Genomic DNA, 18,330 nt, shown 5'->3' on the forward strand with positions numbered 1-18,330 from the left:
AAATAGAAATAGTTTCTGAAAAGAATCTCCTATTTATTCGTTGCTTGCTTCATTGTATTCTTATACATCTTCAACTTACTTTGGTCAGAATAAATAAATGATCTGATGCTTCTATCAGAAATTTATTCAGCTCCTCCGGTGACAAAGTCTTGGATGTTTTCGATCAGTGTCCTTCGAACTGGATGTCTTTTATTCACTTTAGATTATCTATTGAGTATTTTAAGGGATTGGATGGATTGGATATTTATTGAAATAATTACGTATTTCCACATAGCTGCAAGCGTCTCTCCACTCGAATATATATATTTTTCTTTATTTATTCATTGAAAATATGCCAAGTGCAAATTTTTACAAATACTTTTTATTACAATTAATGCAAAATAACTATAGTATTGGTTTTCATTATCAAAAATAATAATAATAGTACATTATAAAATCAAATAGAACGGAAGCAACCAAGTTATTCTAAACATTTAAATAATTTTTCCACTCTTCTAATATATTTCTTATAATATAGGTCGGGCGAATAAAAGTTCAAGGACAATTGTTAATTTTGCAAGGGATATAAGTACATTCGAGAGCATGAAACAATAACAAATTAAATCTTCCTCATGGCAAATCCTTACAGTTTTTTGATGTAAGTAAAGAATAAAACAACATAAAAGTTCATCAACTCAGCTTCTAACTAATTCCATGAGATGCAACGGCCTAGAAGGTTCTGCGATTGTCCGATAGATGTCGATATAACCATATTTTAAGAGTGAGGAGCTTTGAAGGGTGTTGAATAAGGATATTTTGAATCTATTCGTTTCAAAACCTGATAAATCGTAAAAATAGGAGGAGGTTCTGAAAATAAGCCGACGATATACTGTAAAAAATACGAAGTTCATGAATAATTTTCTCTATTTATGATTTGTGTTAGTTGGAAATGAGAATTTTTCTTAGCAACTACCTACATTTTCGAATTTTTAGTGCAATAGGATAAGCAGTACCTAATGTAAATTAGAATGTACAATTTAAATTTTGAAATATCTTTTTTTTATTTATATGTTATTTTTGTCTCTTTAAATAATTTATATGCAAACAAATTAAGGACTGAAGAAGTTAGAGGGCCCTTTATTCTAAAGAAACTTTTAGTTAGGCTAGGATTGTTTGACTGAAGAAGTTAAAGGAAGGCCCTTTAAGCTAAAGAAATTTTTGGATAAAGTGCTAGTTAGGGTAGGATTATTTCATATTATAGTTATTATATTTCTGAAATTTCTGAATAAATATCACAAACCCACAAATTTCCAATTAATCATAAAATAAAACATTTATTCGTCTTTACTGAAAATTTTACACTTTGCGAAATAAGATAATCTGCATTTGTGCCCTTGATACATCCCCCAATAATATTTTAATGCGTGAAATGAAAAATTATTGTTTTTTCAACTATTTGAGTTCATGTTATATAATTTTATTTGCTGTATAAATAACCTCCGATTGTGTGTCACTATTAATTTTATATTATATCTAATTGTTGATTATCCCATTTTACATTATCTGATCCTTGCAAATTAAAATCGTCCTATCACCAATCTTATCAATATCGTATGTCCCAAAATAATTAATACCTCAGATTAAGTTCACATCAAGCAGAAAATCATCAAGATTCGACATAAATTTTAATAATAATTTTTCTCTAACGTTCAGTATCCAAAGAATTACAAAATAATTAATTCTACAAATTTTTGTGATTTGCGAAACCGAGTGTCGACGTGAAAACTTCTAACAATCTTCATTATAGTGTATAGTAGTTCTCAAATTGTATCAGGACATAATTTTTATCAAATTATTCACAATCAGGCACACTAAAAATCAAAGTCCGCACATTTCACCACAAGTAAATATGGATATATCTTTGTGGGTCAGATGGGAATTTATAATTATCTTATTGGCTTAAGATGAATCTGCACAATTTTGTACAACACTTTTCAAAGATCTAGTTGGTGTGCTTTAGGTTTTGATGGATGTCAAAAAACCAGGAATTTATCAACAATTGATTGAGTTATGTTGACTAGGACAAAATGAAATTTGGTAACTCAATAATCAAAATGGTACAGCCCCGTAGTTTAGCAGAAAAATGTGAAGCAATTCTGATATTTGGTGAAACCGACGAAGTTGTGAGAATATTTAATGAACGTTTTGATAGTCCAATTGATCGATCGCCGTTTCAAACATTTCAAGAATGGACAAAGTTCATCTATATAAAGTGAAAATAGCGCACGAGTTGACAGAAGGTGATCCAGATCAACGACTGTAGTTTTGTGAAACTATGTATAATAATATTTCAAATAACTTAAGACATATTTGTTTTTTTGATGCAGCTATATTCTATTCAAATATTAGATATTGGTCTGACGAAAATCCTTGACTGTTTCGAGAGTGTCATTATTTTTTAGCAGGATGAAAATCCACTCTTTACTCTACTGTTGTTCGAAATTTTTTAAATAATTTGTATTTGAGAAGATAGATTGAACGTAGTGGATTCATTGAATGGCCACCAAGAGCACCAGATCTTACTCCTCTAGATTTTTACCCTTGAAGTTATCTTATATCTAATGTGTGAATCATTTGATAACTCTTCAAATTGCGTCCAAAATTGTTCCACTTCCAGAAAGGAAGTTCCACATTTCGAGTATCTCTTGTAGTAGATCAAAATTTTATAAGACAATCTATCCAGTTCCTTGAATTTTCAAGACTCAATGTAATATATTATTTTTTGATTATTTTTATTAATCAATTGGTTCCCCAAAATTTGGAAATTATACATTTCTAAATTTTTCTTTTCAAACCCTTTCCAACGAAGTATCGTACGATCTCCCTTGCTATTTAAAAAATGGGAGAGGGTAGGAAGTAAAAGGATTGACAATTCATAGGGGAGGTGATATCCGCACTGTATACTACGAGAATTAGTTGAAATAGATAATTTCGGTAGTGAAACACTTATTCACAAGAAAGTAGAACAAGAAAAAAAATGCGAAAACTACAGGCCAATATGCCTAACTTCAGAATTCAGACTAAGAGAAGAAGTAGACAAGAAACTGGAAGAAGATCAAACAACAAACAGAAAACGGAGACGAATAATACTAAGAAATAAGATAGAAATACAGCCTCGACGTTCAAAGACCTGAGTGCAGAATTCGACTCGATCCAAAGAAACAACGTATAGAATAATTATTTTTATGATGACTGTTCATTCTAACGATGTATGAAATACTAAAAAATGTTGAGGAACGGACGAGACAACTACAAACAAACATGGGATAACTCAAGATAATCTCAATATACTTAGAAGGATTACTATATATGACAAAATTGTTATTATGACAGAAAATGACACAAAGATGGAAGCACAAAAAAAATATGACAGAAAATGACAGAAAGATGGAAGCACTAACTAAAATTATGACAGAAAATGACAGAAAGATGGAAGCACTAACTAAAATTATGAAAGAAAATGACAGAAAGATGGTAGCACTAACTAAAATTATGACAGAAAGATAGAAGCACAAACTAAAATATGACAGAAAATGACAGAAAGATGGAAGCACTAACTAAAATTATGACAGAAAATGACAAAAAGATGGAAGCACTAACTAAAATTATGACAGAAAATGACAGAAAGACGGAAGCACTTAGTAGAATTTGGCTAGAAGAGATAGAAAAACTGCAATTGGAGATTAACATAGCAAAGTGTAAAACAATGATAGTTAACGAAAAAATAGAAACAAAATCAGACTAATAGGAAAAGTATAACAAATAGTCGATAAAATGAAAGCGATGGTTACAAACAAAATAAAAAAGCAATAAATATAAAACGTAGAACGTGGGTAACTAACAATAAAATAAATAGTAGATTAAACGCGATAGAAAAATCAGGATGGATAGTATAAGAAATGAAATTATAACTAGTTTGGTCATTTGTCAAAGAGCGAATAAGATAGATTACATTAGAATATGTAAAGCAAGAATTAAAGGAAAGGAGAAGGATTAGACCAAAAAACTGGGACAAACAAAAAATAGCAGATATAGGAAAACAAAGGCAACAGACAAAAGATCAAATGAGGACACTAGCAAGAAAAAATGGAAGAAAAAGGTAAATGGATAATAAATAGATATCTAACGCCCCGAAGAGGGCATATGGAAAAATGTGAAAAAGAAAAAGAAACACTCATCTAAACAAAATCATACAAAGAAGGTGTTAGATAGATATAAATAATGCCTTTTTTTGTTGCAAGGCCGCGACAAATGATAATAAGACAATTCTTTGTTATCAGTTTCGCGTTTTTCTTTTTTGTTTGGTAGTTTTTCTGTGAGAATTCGCAGGGTGTTATTCTGTGGAGACTTGATTGTCATTTTTAATAGTTTGATTTCATCAGAATTATGTTTACTGGACGTTTTCTTTCCAATAATTTCTCATTCAATTTACGATGAAGTCTACAAAGTTGTTCATTTTCATAAATATTTTCTATTTAACCAGAGCTAACTCTAAAAATTTTTCAAAATCTTCGGTTTACAAAAAGGTTTAACGACCTTGATTAAATCATAACTCTGTTTGTATTAAGTTTCAAAAAAAATTGTCATTTAATTTTTAGAATTCAAAGTTTTTAAGTTGTTTTCGAAAATTCGATTGAAAATATGCGTTTATTGTGACAAAAATTCAAAATTTCAATTACAAATAAGTTTAAAGGTATTGATTTTTCCAAAAAAAGTCTGCTTTTTAAGATATTTTCTGTCTACTGTTAAAATTTCTTGATGCAAATCTGATGTGAAAACCGTTGTTCACTGGACTATTTGCTATGTCATAAACTAAATATTATAATTGATTTTAGGTTTTTGTAACCTATAGATATCCGAAAAATCTAAAGACATCTAGTTGTTTTCATGCTTCATGATATTATTCGGGGACACACTGTATATATAGCATCTAAAGTAGCCCTCGCGATGAATGAATCTTGAGCAATTAATGATAAGTCCTTGGTACATCCCATAATTCGAAATAATTCGGCGAGTTTTGCTATTTGTACCTAACTGGTCCCAACCAAGAGCACTCAAATAATTGACAACTAGCAAGCACAATGATTAGAATTAGAATAGTTCCAAAAAGCGCATAAACTACGCATAGATGGACCAATGCAAAGACATACAACGCCTTGTGACACCACTTGTTTGGTTCGAAAAGCGTGGGTGCGTAGTCTGGCCAGATTATTTTGAATATCCAGTAATTACCCAAAGCGAACCAAGCGATAAGCAGAATAGTAAGAGCTATCGATGCTATTTTTGAAACTATTGATGTTGCGTCGTTGCCCGAATTAGCTGTTCTGGATGTATAAAATTGTGACCACAGTGTTAATGACATTTTGACACAACCTACGCTCCCTCCGACTATCATGTAGATGGGGATGTTCGGTTCCCGTGGACAATCTCGCAAAAAATGGATACCTAAAATTGAAACATACTAAAAATTAGTAACAGTGATTCGTAAAAATCATTATTATTAAATTGGCACATTTGAAAAAAAATAGTTTCATTTATTCATTAGGCCCTTGTCTCACGAAAATATTCAAATACTGTATTTATATTAGAAGTATCAACGAAAATATAATAGAAAGTTCCAGGTGCATCCGTACATCGAAAAAAATATTAATTTTAGAGCATTTGTTGCAGGCTAGTCTAGTCAGCTATAAAGTCATTTAAACTTGTTCATTTGACGTCCTAAAACTCCTCTCAAAACTCACATATAATTCGAGCAAGTTTAAAAATCGAAAAAAATCGATATTTTGAACATTTTTTGCAAATAACTCGTTTCTTATCGGTTTTACGTTATTTGTATTTGTTATCAGTATTGTAGAACATTAAATTCTCTACAACTTTTGTTTCAAAAATGTTTTCATACGGTGAATCGTTTCTGAGATATAGGGCAGAGCGCGCGTGGTTAGAACTCCGTTTGAAATCAACTGGTCGTCCCGATCAAAATAATAATAAATTTGATAAATTTGTAGCAGCCTTTGAAGAAGAAAACTGTCCAGTTCAGCGGGAAGACGACTACAAAGAAGAAAATTGAAATTAGAACTTATTGTCCTAATAATTATTCTTTATTTGTTTTATTTTTAACAATCACAAATGTATCGAATAAGATTTGAATTATAACATGATTAAAATTGTTCTCTTTAAGATTTTGAAACTACACGGGCAGGTAAGTCCTATTAAATGAATTTATACTTGATTGGAAATGAATAATAAGCAAAAAAAATTCGAATATAATGTAAATTGTTGGAAACAAAATGGAAATTATTCATAATTATATATTTATCAACAATTTGTAAACTTTATAAGAGATTATTTTGATCGGGACTACCAATTGATTGCACACCGGATTTTAACCGCGCGCGTTCCGCCCTCTATCTCCGAAACGATTCACCGTATGAAAAAATTTTTGAAACAAAAGTTGTAAAGTTGTAGAGAATTCAAGTTTAAGCGACTTTATAGGTGGATATCTCGATTTTTCGAAATTCTTGCCTGAATCTACCTAAAATGACTGGATTATGCAAGAGAACTGCATCACAATGTCAAAAGAATGTTAAAACTTCCGACTTCTTGCTCGTTGCCTACCTTCACAAATTTTTGGTTGCTTTTGGCAATGGACACAAACGATTAAGAATTCCGCTATGTTGATCTAAATAACCACCGAAGTCAAAAATCACTATATAGTCCAGTCATTTGAAGTAGTTCACTTAGGAAAATCGAGATACCCAGCTATAAAGTCGTTCAAATTTGTTCATTTGACATCCTAAAACTCCTCTCAAAACTATTATATAATTCGATGCGAGCAAATTTAAAAATCAAGGGTCAAAAGTAAAAAAAGTCGATTTTTGCCTTAACTGATTTCCTATAGATTTTACGCCATTTGTATTCATTATCAATATTGTAGAGTGTGTAATTCTCTACAACTTTTGTTTCAAAAATGTTTTCATACGGTGAATCGTTTCTGAGATACAGGGCAGAGCACGCGTGGCTAGAATCCCGTTTAAAATCAACTGGTATAATAATAATAAAATAATAATAAATTGGATGAACTTGCAGCAGCATTTGAAGAAGAAAACTGTCAAATATTTCTAATTCTTTCCTATTATTTTCTATTAATTTAACAATAATTACTATAAATAAGATTTGAATTATAACATGATTAAAATTTTTCTCTTTAAGATTTTGAAACTACACGGGCAGGTAAGTGCTATTAAATGAATTTATACTTGATTGGAAATAAAGAATTAAGCAAAAAATATTTAAATATAACGTAATTGTTGATAAAAAAATGAAAGGTTATAATTCTATATTTAGCAATAATTTATAAACTTTATAAAAGATTATTTTGATAGAGACTACCAGTTGATTTCAAACGGGCGCTCTGCCCTCTATTTCAGGAACGATTCACCGTATGAAAACATTTTTGAAAACAAAAGTTGTAGAGAATTAAATGCTCTACAATATTAATAATCGTTACAAATAACGTAAAGCTCATAGGTAACGAGTTATTTGCAAAAAATGTGCAAAAAAACGATTTTTCTGACTTTTGACCCCCGATTTTAAAAGTTCCTCTCATCGAATTATATGTGAGTTTTGAGAGAAGTTTTAATGTCAAATGAACAAATTTAAACGAATTTATAGGTGGGTATCTCGATTTTCCGAAATTCTTGCCTAAATCTACCTAAAATGACTGGACTATGCAAAAGAATCATATAATTATTTGATGCAATTGTTAATTCCGAATATTCACAGGAAAAGTACAGTAATGAGTAACTGCGTGACATCCGAGAAAAGGATTTTAATAACATTCAGGTAAAGCAATCAAAATATTTATTGAAACATCAAGTATTTTCATCAAGAGGTGTAGTCAAATCTTGTCGAACTGTTTCATAATAAAATGTTATTCGCGAATTGTTTATTGGCGACTATGTAGTAGGCGTATCTTCCAAAATATCATCTATTAATTGGATTACACCTCGTTTTCTCATTTGTCTGTGGGACGTAGGTTCCAGATCGGGCACTAAGCTCCGCAAAAACATTCTGTTTAGATTTTGTGCATGATGTTGTTTCTGCCAAAACTTGTTTAGCCTTAAAATAATCAAGAATGCTTCCATCCATGGAGTTTTTTGTTTCTTGGATTTTTTTCTTCATTGAAAGGTTTGTGGCGATGGCATTGGTAATGGTCTATGTTCTGTACTTATCTGAGTATTAAAGTTATGAGAAAAATTATTCATTGGAATTCATCTCCTTCATCTGTTAACTCAAAGGTATCAAGTTGATTAAATTCGTAAATTCAGGTAATATGGTTCCTTTCTTTTGCTCCAGCTTCATTTTTCAACAAAAAGTCATAGGATACTTTTTAAAGAGCATAAAAAGACCTTTCAAATTACCACTGATCAAACTTTTTACCATCCAATAGCGGGACCATAATGTATTAGATTTCAAAACCTTACTTAGGTCTGAAAAATACGCCAGAAATACCTCTTCCTTATAAGTTTTGGCCCCTTTCTCCTTACACTATGTAACAAAATGGTCGTATTGCTTCTCATACCTTAGTCTGGATTTGGCAGGTAACAGCTCGGAATTAGCTTCATTTGCAGCCTTCAAAATGGCTTCGAGAAGTTCTTCGTCGGATGAATCCATTAATATTATTGTATCGGACTCGATTTAATGTGGTTTAATATAAAAGAAGATTGTACTTATTCGGTCACTTCCAAGACGTTTTGAACAACTTTTGAACGACGTTTTAGTAAAAATTACACGCCTGGGTTGTCATAGCAATTGATATCAAACCCGGGTGGTTTGATAGTTGTTTCTCCTTTGAAGAATGTCACTTTCAAAATTAAAATGCGCGCGGGAAAGTGTGTTAAAACGCACGGTCGTGAATAATAGAAAAATAATTTTGCGACCATCAAGGCGGTAGTATGTGACTGTTATCATGTGTTTCGTCATGTGCGAAACTAGCTGAATATATCGGAGGCTACTCACAAGTTGAATGTCTCGCTTCGTGAGAGAAGAGCTTTACCAGAAACTTTTTCTGAGAATATACCACTTACCCATGATAAGCATCATTATTGGTAAAACTGACAAACACACCAAGGCTACTGTTACCACAACTGGAAAAAAAAATTGAATTAGATCTTAGATTTAAGAAATGATTGCGTTTTCAAAAACTCTTAGTAGGATAATTAAAAAATTGTTTAATGGCCATACGTTTATGGCAAACTTGGCCTCTAAAGAAAAATTTTGAAGTATTTTCAGCCTCGATGGTGAAGTCTTCTCCAAACTAAAAATAAAACGTTTTTAACAATTTTAAACGACGTTATTACTTGTTTTTTTACGAATAGTGCAAAGGAAGAGTCAATATTTTAAATTATAGATAAAGTTGTTTTTAGATTTTCCGATTTTATATCCGACTATAGCAGAGTCACTTGTGGATCTGTGGCTGTGCCGCTCAAATATCCACGGAAAGCCTAATATTTTCAATCAAAAGAAAAAGATTACATCTTTTTTGAAAAGTTAAAACTCATGTTTAAATCTAGAATATCTATAATTTTTTTTTCAAGTTGAAAGATAGATAGTTAATTAAAAATTTCATACTGTTGTAAAAATACGTAACGAACATCGAGTATAATTTTATTAGTGTTTGTAAACACAAACCACGTCACGGCTTTCTGGAGAGTTAGTACGCTGATGCTCTGATTCTTAACAAGGTACGTTGGTTATCCAGAAGGAACATTTGAAAAGTTTCGTGTCCCTTTTTCTAGGAATTACAGCATTTCTCGTGGAGAAGGGCGTTCATTATCCAGAACTAACAGACGATACTGGATCTAAAACTTTTATTTCATAGTAGATGTTACGTTCCATCTAATTCGGCTTAATCGTAAAGTACAAGAAAAAGGAAACTTAATTTTTTGAAATGCTAGAAGTTGATAAGTAATAAGTTCGAAAATAAATTATCTATCCATTTATGCTCAGGATTTTGGAAGGTAAACATTGTTTTACGGAAGTATCGCCAAGAAGATAGTTCCTCTAATAATAAACACAATTTACACATAATTATTTTAAATAAGAGGGTTTCAGGAATTTGAAAACAACAGAGCACCTTTAGAATTTGTCAAAAATCATCTTAATGCTACGATAACCGATTTGATGTTTTTTCTTTTTGAAATTGACATTGGTAGCTTTGAAATATGAAAGATTTATTTAAAAAACATGGTGGCGCTTCTAATTCGAACGCCTTTGTGTTGAATTGGAAATATTGGAGAAGAAAAAATTTGATCTTATTTCACAACATAAGTGATCTACTTTGAATGATCTGGATAAAACAAAAATGATCATTTTCAACGCTTGGAATCGTATTTTTGACTCTTATGATCAGTTGATAAAGCTCGTGTTTGCTGTTCTTCCCATTGTTAGTTCTAGTCTGTTTCTGAGGAGACCGGCCATATAATTTCTCATGAATTTGAATGTTGATACATTAAATAACAAATTTTTTTCCTCCATGAATTTTTATTTTCTTAATGTTATTTTATTAAACGCCATGAAATTACATTTATTTTGGTTTTTTATGGAAAAAATCGAACAGCAATATGATGCCCAGATATTGTGGCTGTGATGAGAATTAGAAGAATTAGGTGGCTGGGCCATGTAAGAAGAAGGGATGAAGAGACAACATTAAGAAGAGTGTGGAGAGGTCAATCAGCAGGGAGGCGCCCACTAGGAAGACCAAGAGCAAGATGGAATGACCAAGTTGGTGAAGATGTAAGGAGACTTGGTGGAGAAGTAGATGTGGCTAAGATGAGAAATTATAAAGACAACTTGTTGGCGAGGCCAAAAATCAAAATGGATTTGAGTGGTCTCAGTAGTAGTAGTCACGAAAATTTTGGAGCAAAATGAAATGTTTCACTGTGGGGAGTTTCTTAATAAATATTTTTATGACTTCATATCAGGTTAAAAATATGACAATTCCATTTTGATAACAATATAAGCTAGATTGAAAAATAATTTTTCCGTCCATTGGTATTGGTATCGACTTTTTGCGAACGATTCTCGATAGAGATACCAATGTCCAAGAATGGGTTGTATCGAGAATCGACTCATCCCTTATAAATACAAAATACAATTAGAAGCAATTCCGTGATTTGCCTAAGACAATCAAACGTGGTTTATTGTCATCATCATATCCGTCGGCGTGGGTGGAATTATTATTTTCATTTAGAGTGATTCCAAGTCTACGTTTTTACGTAGAATGTGAATTAAAGTGAGGAAAGAAATCAAATACCATTGAAGTATCACTTTAAAACTGCGAGATCAGTAAAATATAATCTATCATTATCCTATTTTTTGCAAACAAATTGTTGGAGCGGCGTTGATGGAGAGCGTACACGTAGATGAATAAATTGATTTCAATATTTTGATATTCTTCGAAACTAGTAGAATGTTGTAAAAGTAAGAAGTCTTCATTTATTATTAGATAATAGGATAATAATTGGACCTAATTATGCAATTTATTTCAATCAATCAAAATCAGTATCTCCTATTTTATGAAATCCCCTTGAACTTATTCATTATATGATTTGATCAGAGTAAATTTTTTACGAGGGAGAAATTATCTACTTACTAGAATCCTCTTTAGACATAACGTGTAATGAACTTTGAACGCAGTTTATTTTTACTGGAAATTGAAACTTCAAACCAAAAACCATACAAAGAAAAAAATGAATTCTTTCCATCAATCCATACAATCAAATTATCAAGGGACATTTCTTATGCAATTCGGCAGTTGGTTAATTTCTTAAGAACTTTTTGGTTTTGTATTTATTTGTGTAAGTTGAATGATTGGGCAATTTTTTGATCTAATGAAAAAAAAAAATAAACGATGAATTTCTTCTCCAGTGCGTATCCAATTACAAACCACAAAACCTTGGAGCTTGTGGGCCGTATCAGCACGGCTTTTAACCTTGAATTGCATTATAAATACAAAAATTGTTTTCGTATGCCAAGCATGTGTGTTGTGTTCCCAATTCGCCCTTGAATTTCATTAGAAATGTACCCTTTTAGGCGATGATACGTATGAAGAATAAAGGACTTCCCAGGTTTAAAGATTGTCAATAATCACGATAATCAAACTCTTATGAACTAGAATTATCATTTGTTTGTATTGATATTTGATAACGTTTTCATTAACATCCTCAATCAGATTCATATTTTCATAATTTCCATTTTACTTTTGTCATAATTTAGTTGAATGAGATTAAGTATGAATGTCTTATAAGAAAAATGCCGTACCATTCTTTGCACATTTGTTTTAAATCATATATACGAAGATGGTCCCAGAAGTACTTGGCCTGACCTAGATATGGAGGTAGTTGCTTCATCAGAAAGTACATAATATATACAGCATTTGTTTCAAGTTTGAAAACTCCACGTTGTTTAGTATTTATTTGGCAGCTATCAATAGTGAACATTTTCAGTGAATTTGTAAACATGGAAAAAACCGCTCATCGTTATATGATACAATAATTTTATTTGAAAAGCCTCAACCCAACCAATATAAGTGAGACTGCTTCTTCATTATCAACAGTAAAATATTGGACAGCAGAGTTTAAACGAGGCCTTACGACCTACGAAGGATCGCATTGGTCGACCCAATGAGATGACGACTTTAAAAATGTTGAAGAAAATCCATAAAGTGGTACTGGATGATCGTCGAGTGGAAGTAAGTTAGCTAGCAGACATAGTGGGCATTCCAAAAAGACGCTACATCGGATAGCAACTGAAAATTTGGACATAAGAAAGCTATGCGCAAAACAGCGTCGTGAAAATGTTTGTGTGTCCATTTGGCGCTAAAACGTGCATCCATCACTTCACACCCAAAACAATGGACTGAAAAGAGAGAACCGGCTCCAAAGAACGCAAAGACTATTCCATCTGCAGGCAACATCATGGTTTTTTAGGATACGCGTGAGATAAGTTTCATTGACTATCTTGAAACAGGAAAAACGATTAACAGTATTATGACAACTTATTGAAATGTTTCAGCGACGAAATCAAGCAAAAACGGCTGAATTTGGCTAAGAAGAAAATGCTGTTTCATCTAGACAATACACCAGCTCACATATCCGTTATTGCAATGCCCAAAATTAACGAATTAAAGTTTGAATTGCTACCTCATGCACCTTTGCCAGATTTAACCCATTCGGATTATTTTTTATCCTCATACTTGAAAAAATATCTCGGTCATCAAAGATTTTTCAACAATGAAGAGGTTATGTCGGTTAATAGCTCTTTTGAGGAGCTTGACGATTCTCATTCTTATTTTATTTTTGTTTTTTCTTTGTTGCCCCAGGTACTTCATGGACCATTCTCGTAGAATATAACTTTAAACCAAGTTTACTTTGTTGTACATTTCGCACGATTGGCTACATAAAGAGAAATTTTATTTTCATACATAAATGCAATGATTTCAGCGTCTCTACTGTTGCTATGTGGTATCTTATACAAAGTTACTGCAACTCAAACTGTTCGTTGTTCTCCAGAAATATTGTTCAATAAAATTGTCGGATAAATCTACCGTCACGATAATCAATCGCAAGCTCTTTTCATAGTATATAAAATAATAATTTTGAAAAGACTCTTTCAATTATTGAAAGAATGAATAGAGACTTATCGACCTCTGTAATATTGTGTTTCAGTTGAATTATTTTTAGAAATAAAAAAAATTAATTGTTTCTCTCCCTGCTCACCTATTTAATTTTTCTCTTCCGTCTTCCATTATAGATTTTTTTCAATTTTTCCACCAAGAAAATTCAGTTGAACATTAAATTTTCATCTCAATTCAAAGTCTTATTTTCTAAGCGAATTCACTTCTTGCTGGTTTTGATTTCCGACAGGAAATTTACTTCTTGAACCGACTCATCCCTTTCAAATGTCACAACTAAGTGAATTGTGAAGGGAAACATCTCGGTTTTCCCCTGGTAACTTTCCGAATATTAAACTGATTTAACAATTGTATATTTTACGGGTGGAAATTTGGAATAGATCAAATTTTTTTGAAAAATACTGTTAGGAATTGTTCTGTTATCCCTATTATTATGAACTTTTTCAAGAACGAAGTCTTGAAAACTCTTTTAGTAAAAAAGGTCAGAAATATATATCGTCAAAAGATTTTTTTTCCATTATTCCATTCTTCCATTGTGTGGCGGGTTTTGTTACGATAACAAAAAATGTTTATCTTATCAATCTTTATTTTCGTGAATGTCAACAGCAAATATTGATATCAGTACGAAATAGTTTGATAAATTATTCCCTTATTTCTATAGTTCTTCCATATCAATTGCAAATTATAAAAACTGGTTCGAAACCCTTGCTAAAACAATTTTGTTAGATCTACCGTAGGCGTATATACTTAATTTAAATGTATCATATTATCGAATCATTATAAATTAGACAACCGAATATTGAATTATAAAACGAAAATAGACGAGTAAAATATTCCTGCCTGTAAGGGAGTTTGGTTTAAACAGGGTACCAGATGTTAACTGAACATTTTTTGTACTACAATAGTTTTTTTTTCTGGAAAACGAAATTTCAAAGCAAAAACTATAAAGGAAAATAAATTCTTTGCAAATAAAACAAATCAAAAGAAAAACATTCCAATTCCAAAGTATCCTCATAAATAATTTTGGTTCTATGAATGATCCACAGCAGCCCCTTTCCTGACTACACCATAAATGAAAAATTTATTTACTATAATTAATTCAGCAATTCTTGATGATTATTGCATTATCACATTGCTGGATATATTCCTTTTTCAAACATTCGAGAATATTTAATATAACTAATATTTAGAAGAGATTGGTACATACGCCTTCCGACAGCTTTGGCCAATAGAAATGCATTTATGTTCACAATTCGATGTTTTCCTTGGTAAACAGTGGAGATGAGAGTTCACGTGGATTGACTGTTTGTTAGATATTTCTTCACTATATGAAGATCTGCCTCATTTATATTTCCATTGGTGAATTCGGCAATAGTATCGACTGTTCTTTTCTAGGTTTAAAAATCGATATTTCGTCTTTATCAAGGTGTCCATTGAATAATTTTCTTTCTATTATTGTTTTCTTATTTTCATAATATCATAGTCTGCAATAGAGATTTGGTACTTTTGGTAATAAATGCAGCGATAGCAAACTCAAAATATGATTTTTTATGATTAGTAGCTTTAGAACTGAGCTGTTTCTTCTACTTCTTTCTCAATTTTCTCTTTCAAGTATGTTTATTTCCTTTGTTAATTTTTATTTTATCATCATTTATACTAGTTTTACTATTCCCGTTGCTGTTCTTACTTAAATATAAGTTATCTTGTACTTAGTTATTGAAAGTAACCTTTTTTTACGTCGAAAGTCGCTAAAAAGAACTGCCTGCAAATACGGTGTTTTATTCTTTTGCTTTTGCTTTTGTTCTGCGTCTTTGTTATTTATTGTGTTATAATCAGCTAATAAAAGCTCGAAACATACACATCAACCGGTTAACTTGAAAAATTACCAAATTCTCAATTGGGAAATCTAAGAAAACAACTGATTTACGATTTTTTCAGTCAGTCTGTGAGCAAGCTTTCAAAAAACTCACAAAATTTGGAACACTCAGTTTTTATAGAGATTCTGTTCCACTGGTGCGTTCAAGTTTCTCAAATATGAGTGCGTTGCTAAGTGATAACACAGTTTCCAATGTACTTGCTTTGCAAAATACATTTACTTTTTACTTACCCTAAGCAAAAATTTTCATAGTCGAAAATACAATCAACAGAACTACGTTTTCGGGAGAAAATTCCGTACTTCTTTTAGTATCAGTTCTTTGAGAAGGTTTTTGGCAATAAAACTGGGAATAATAGGGTCTAATCTCAAAAAATAACAAATCACACAGAAACGTCATTATTCAAGTAGTATTTTGTTGAAATGGCATTGTTGTTGATCTTGCTTTTATACAATCGGCTCGATCTATTGCAGTGATTAATAATTTTTTTCTTGGTGAATCATTTCGGCAGACGATTTTGACCAATTTTGAATTGTGTTCTCTCCATCGTCGGCCATAAATTTATCTGATAAGATAAACGTTGCTGTCGTTATTTTCCATATAAATTTGCTTCTATTACACTGTGAAATCTGATTGACAAGTCTTTCTGAATACACAGTTTTATTCAACTCTATTTGTTACGGAACCATCGTTGTTTGAATCGATACAAAAAAAGTCAGTCAAGTAAGCAGAAGCTTCCCACTAAGCTAATTTTACCATTGCTATGTGATAGAATTTCCATTCTAAGGGGTATTTTCGTACTGTCGAACTTTGTTTCCTTTTACAGCGTTTTGATTGGAGTTTTCGTCGTATATCGCGGGCAGCTCGCACTTTTGAAAGGATCAATAATAACTTTAATTTTTTTGTAATATTTTTCTTGTTACAGATCAATTGTTAAGTTCGACATGGTTTTGACCGTAGTTTCTTTAAACTCTGTACATCCTTTCCTTCTCATGTTCACACTTCAATCCTTTAAAATCAACGCCAAATCTTCCGTCAGATTTTCATCTAATTGATACTTTTTATCATTGCAAAAGTCCATAAATACTTTCCAAACAAATTTTTTAATACGTATAAACGGTATTTTTTGGTATGTTCCATCCTATAAGTTCATCAATATTCTCGTCTGTATTATAATTAAATCGTGCCATTTTGAAATTTAAATATTTGAAACTATGAAATCGAAATAAATCAATATGTATCCATAGCAAAGTGATAAAGTGAAAATTAGGACCTCTTTTCATTATAATGTTGTACTGATTGGTATTCTGCAATTAGATGACTTTAAATTAATTGATTTCATCAGATTTCTACTGGAGCAAAAAAAATTCACTATAATCATTTATTTATTTGTTCAGAACTAGCCCATTTTCAAGAAATTTATACTGATGAAAGTCATCAATGGTATAAAAATGCTAATTTTCTTTTATGAATAGTTGAATTTGATTACATTCTACGGGGGGTCGTCTTTTTTAGAATTATCTCAGAAAGATTTCACTGTAAAGTAGATTTTGTTTGTAAATCATGATGAAAGAATTGTCTTCAATAACATTTCATGATCAATGATATTTATTCTTCAAACACCATGATGCACATTATCGAGAAAAAAGTTCTAGAATATTATATTATCCATCTTACATATACCATTATCAGGGCCGGATTAAGCTAGGGGCTTGGGGGGGCTATAGTCCTGGGCCCCAGTTCCAAAAGGCCCCATCATTTGGAAATCATTCTGTATGTTTTGATGTGTTGATACCACAAATCTAACGTATTGATATTATTTTGTGGATTTTTCCGCGTTTTCGAATTCCTTAAGGGGGCCCCGTCATGACCATTATACAGCTTTCAAATCAACAACTCTCTCTAAATAGAATTCTTTACCAATATAATATAAATAAAAAGTAATGTCTTGTAAGAATAACAATATATTTTTTAGATGATGTAGCTCTATATAATGGTCCTGTTGTGGAAGTTTTGACCACCTCAATAAAACGGTATAAAATGGTACTATCCAGATAAATAAGAGCTGTTTATATTATGTATAAAAGTGTTTTTAATTATTTTGAACACCAGTCAGCTTCAGAAAATTGTTATGTAAACGGTTGTTTTGCGTTAATAAAACTAGTTGTGTGAGAGAGAGAAATGCTTTATTGTAAAAAAATTCTTACAATTTGTAGACAAAAGCTTGCAAAAACTAAGAAACAAACATAAAAGTAACAAAATTATGGGTAAACCTGTATACAGTATGACCGGAATTAAATATTGTTATTAAAATCGAAGTCGTTTACAGAGTAGAGGGCACTTTCCAGTAAATACGCCCTCAAATTATTGCGGAAAGCGGAAAAAGATGATATCGATTTGATTTTAATTAGCAAGTGATTGTGCATTTTTAATCTATTGTAAAATATTGAGCTCTTAACTAATTCTGAACGTGGAGTAGGTAGGTAAAGGTCGTGCTCTACATTCCTAACTGGATAGCCTGTAACGATTTTTCTGAAATTTGAGAAGCGTGCTTACGAATTAAGCGAACGTATTCAAATTTTTATTATTTAAAAGAAGTCCCTGCAGTGAGTCCTGCTGTTTAGTCCTAGTACATATCTAACAGCTCTCTTTTGTAGTTTGAAGATTCGCTCAAATTGTGCTACATAATCAGAATCAGAATCAAATACTGGAGGGACAAAACTT

At 31.5% G+C, this 18,330-nt stretch overlaps 1 protein-coding gene across 1 annotated transcript in view; it reads right to left on the reverse strand.

Annotated features, from left to right (window-relative positions):
• Positions 1 to 269: 269 nt before the first annotated feature.
• The window catches only part of LOC130446641 (uncharacterized), a 117,086-nt gene continuing 99,025 nt past the window's right edge, over positions 270 to 18,330 (reverse strand). Inside the window, exons 8-9 of the mRNA XM_056783009.1 lie at positions 9,126 to 9,185; positions 270 to 5,484 (exon numbers count right to left, since the gene is read on the reverse strand). Coding sequence (XP_056638987.1) covers positions 5,060 to 5,484; positions 9,126 to 9,185 — 485 coding nt within the window. The 3' untranslated portion in view covers positions 270 to 5,059. The remainder of the gene's footprint in view (positions 5,485 to 9,125; positions 9,186 to 18,330) is intronic.

Source organism: Diorhabda sublineata, chromosome 7 (genome assembly GCF_026230105.1).
Source record: "Diorhabda sublineata isolate icDioSubl1.1 chromosome 7, icDioSubl1.1, whole genome shotgun sequence".
NCBI classification, from domain to species: Eukaryota; Metazoa; Arthropoda; class Insecta; order Coleoptera; family Chrysomelidae; genus Diorhabda; species Diorhabda sublineata.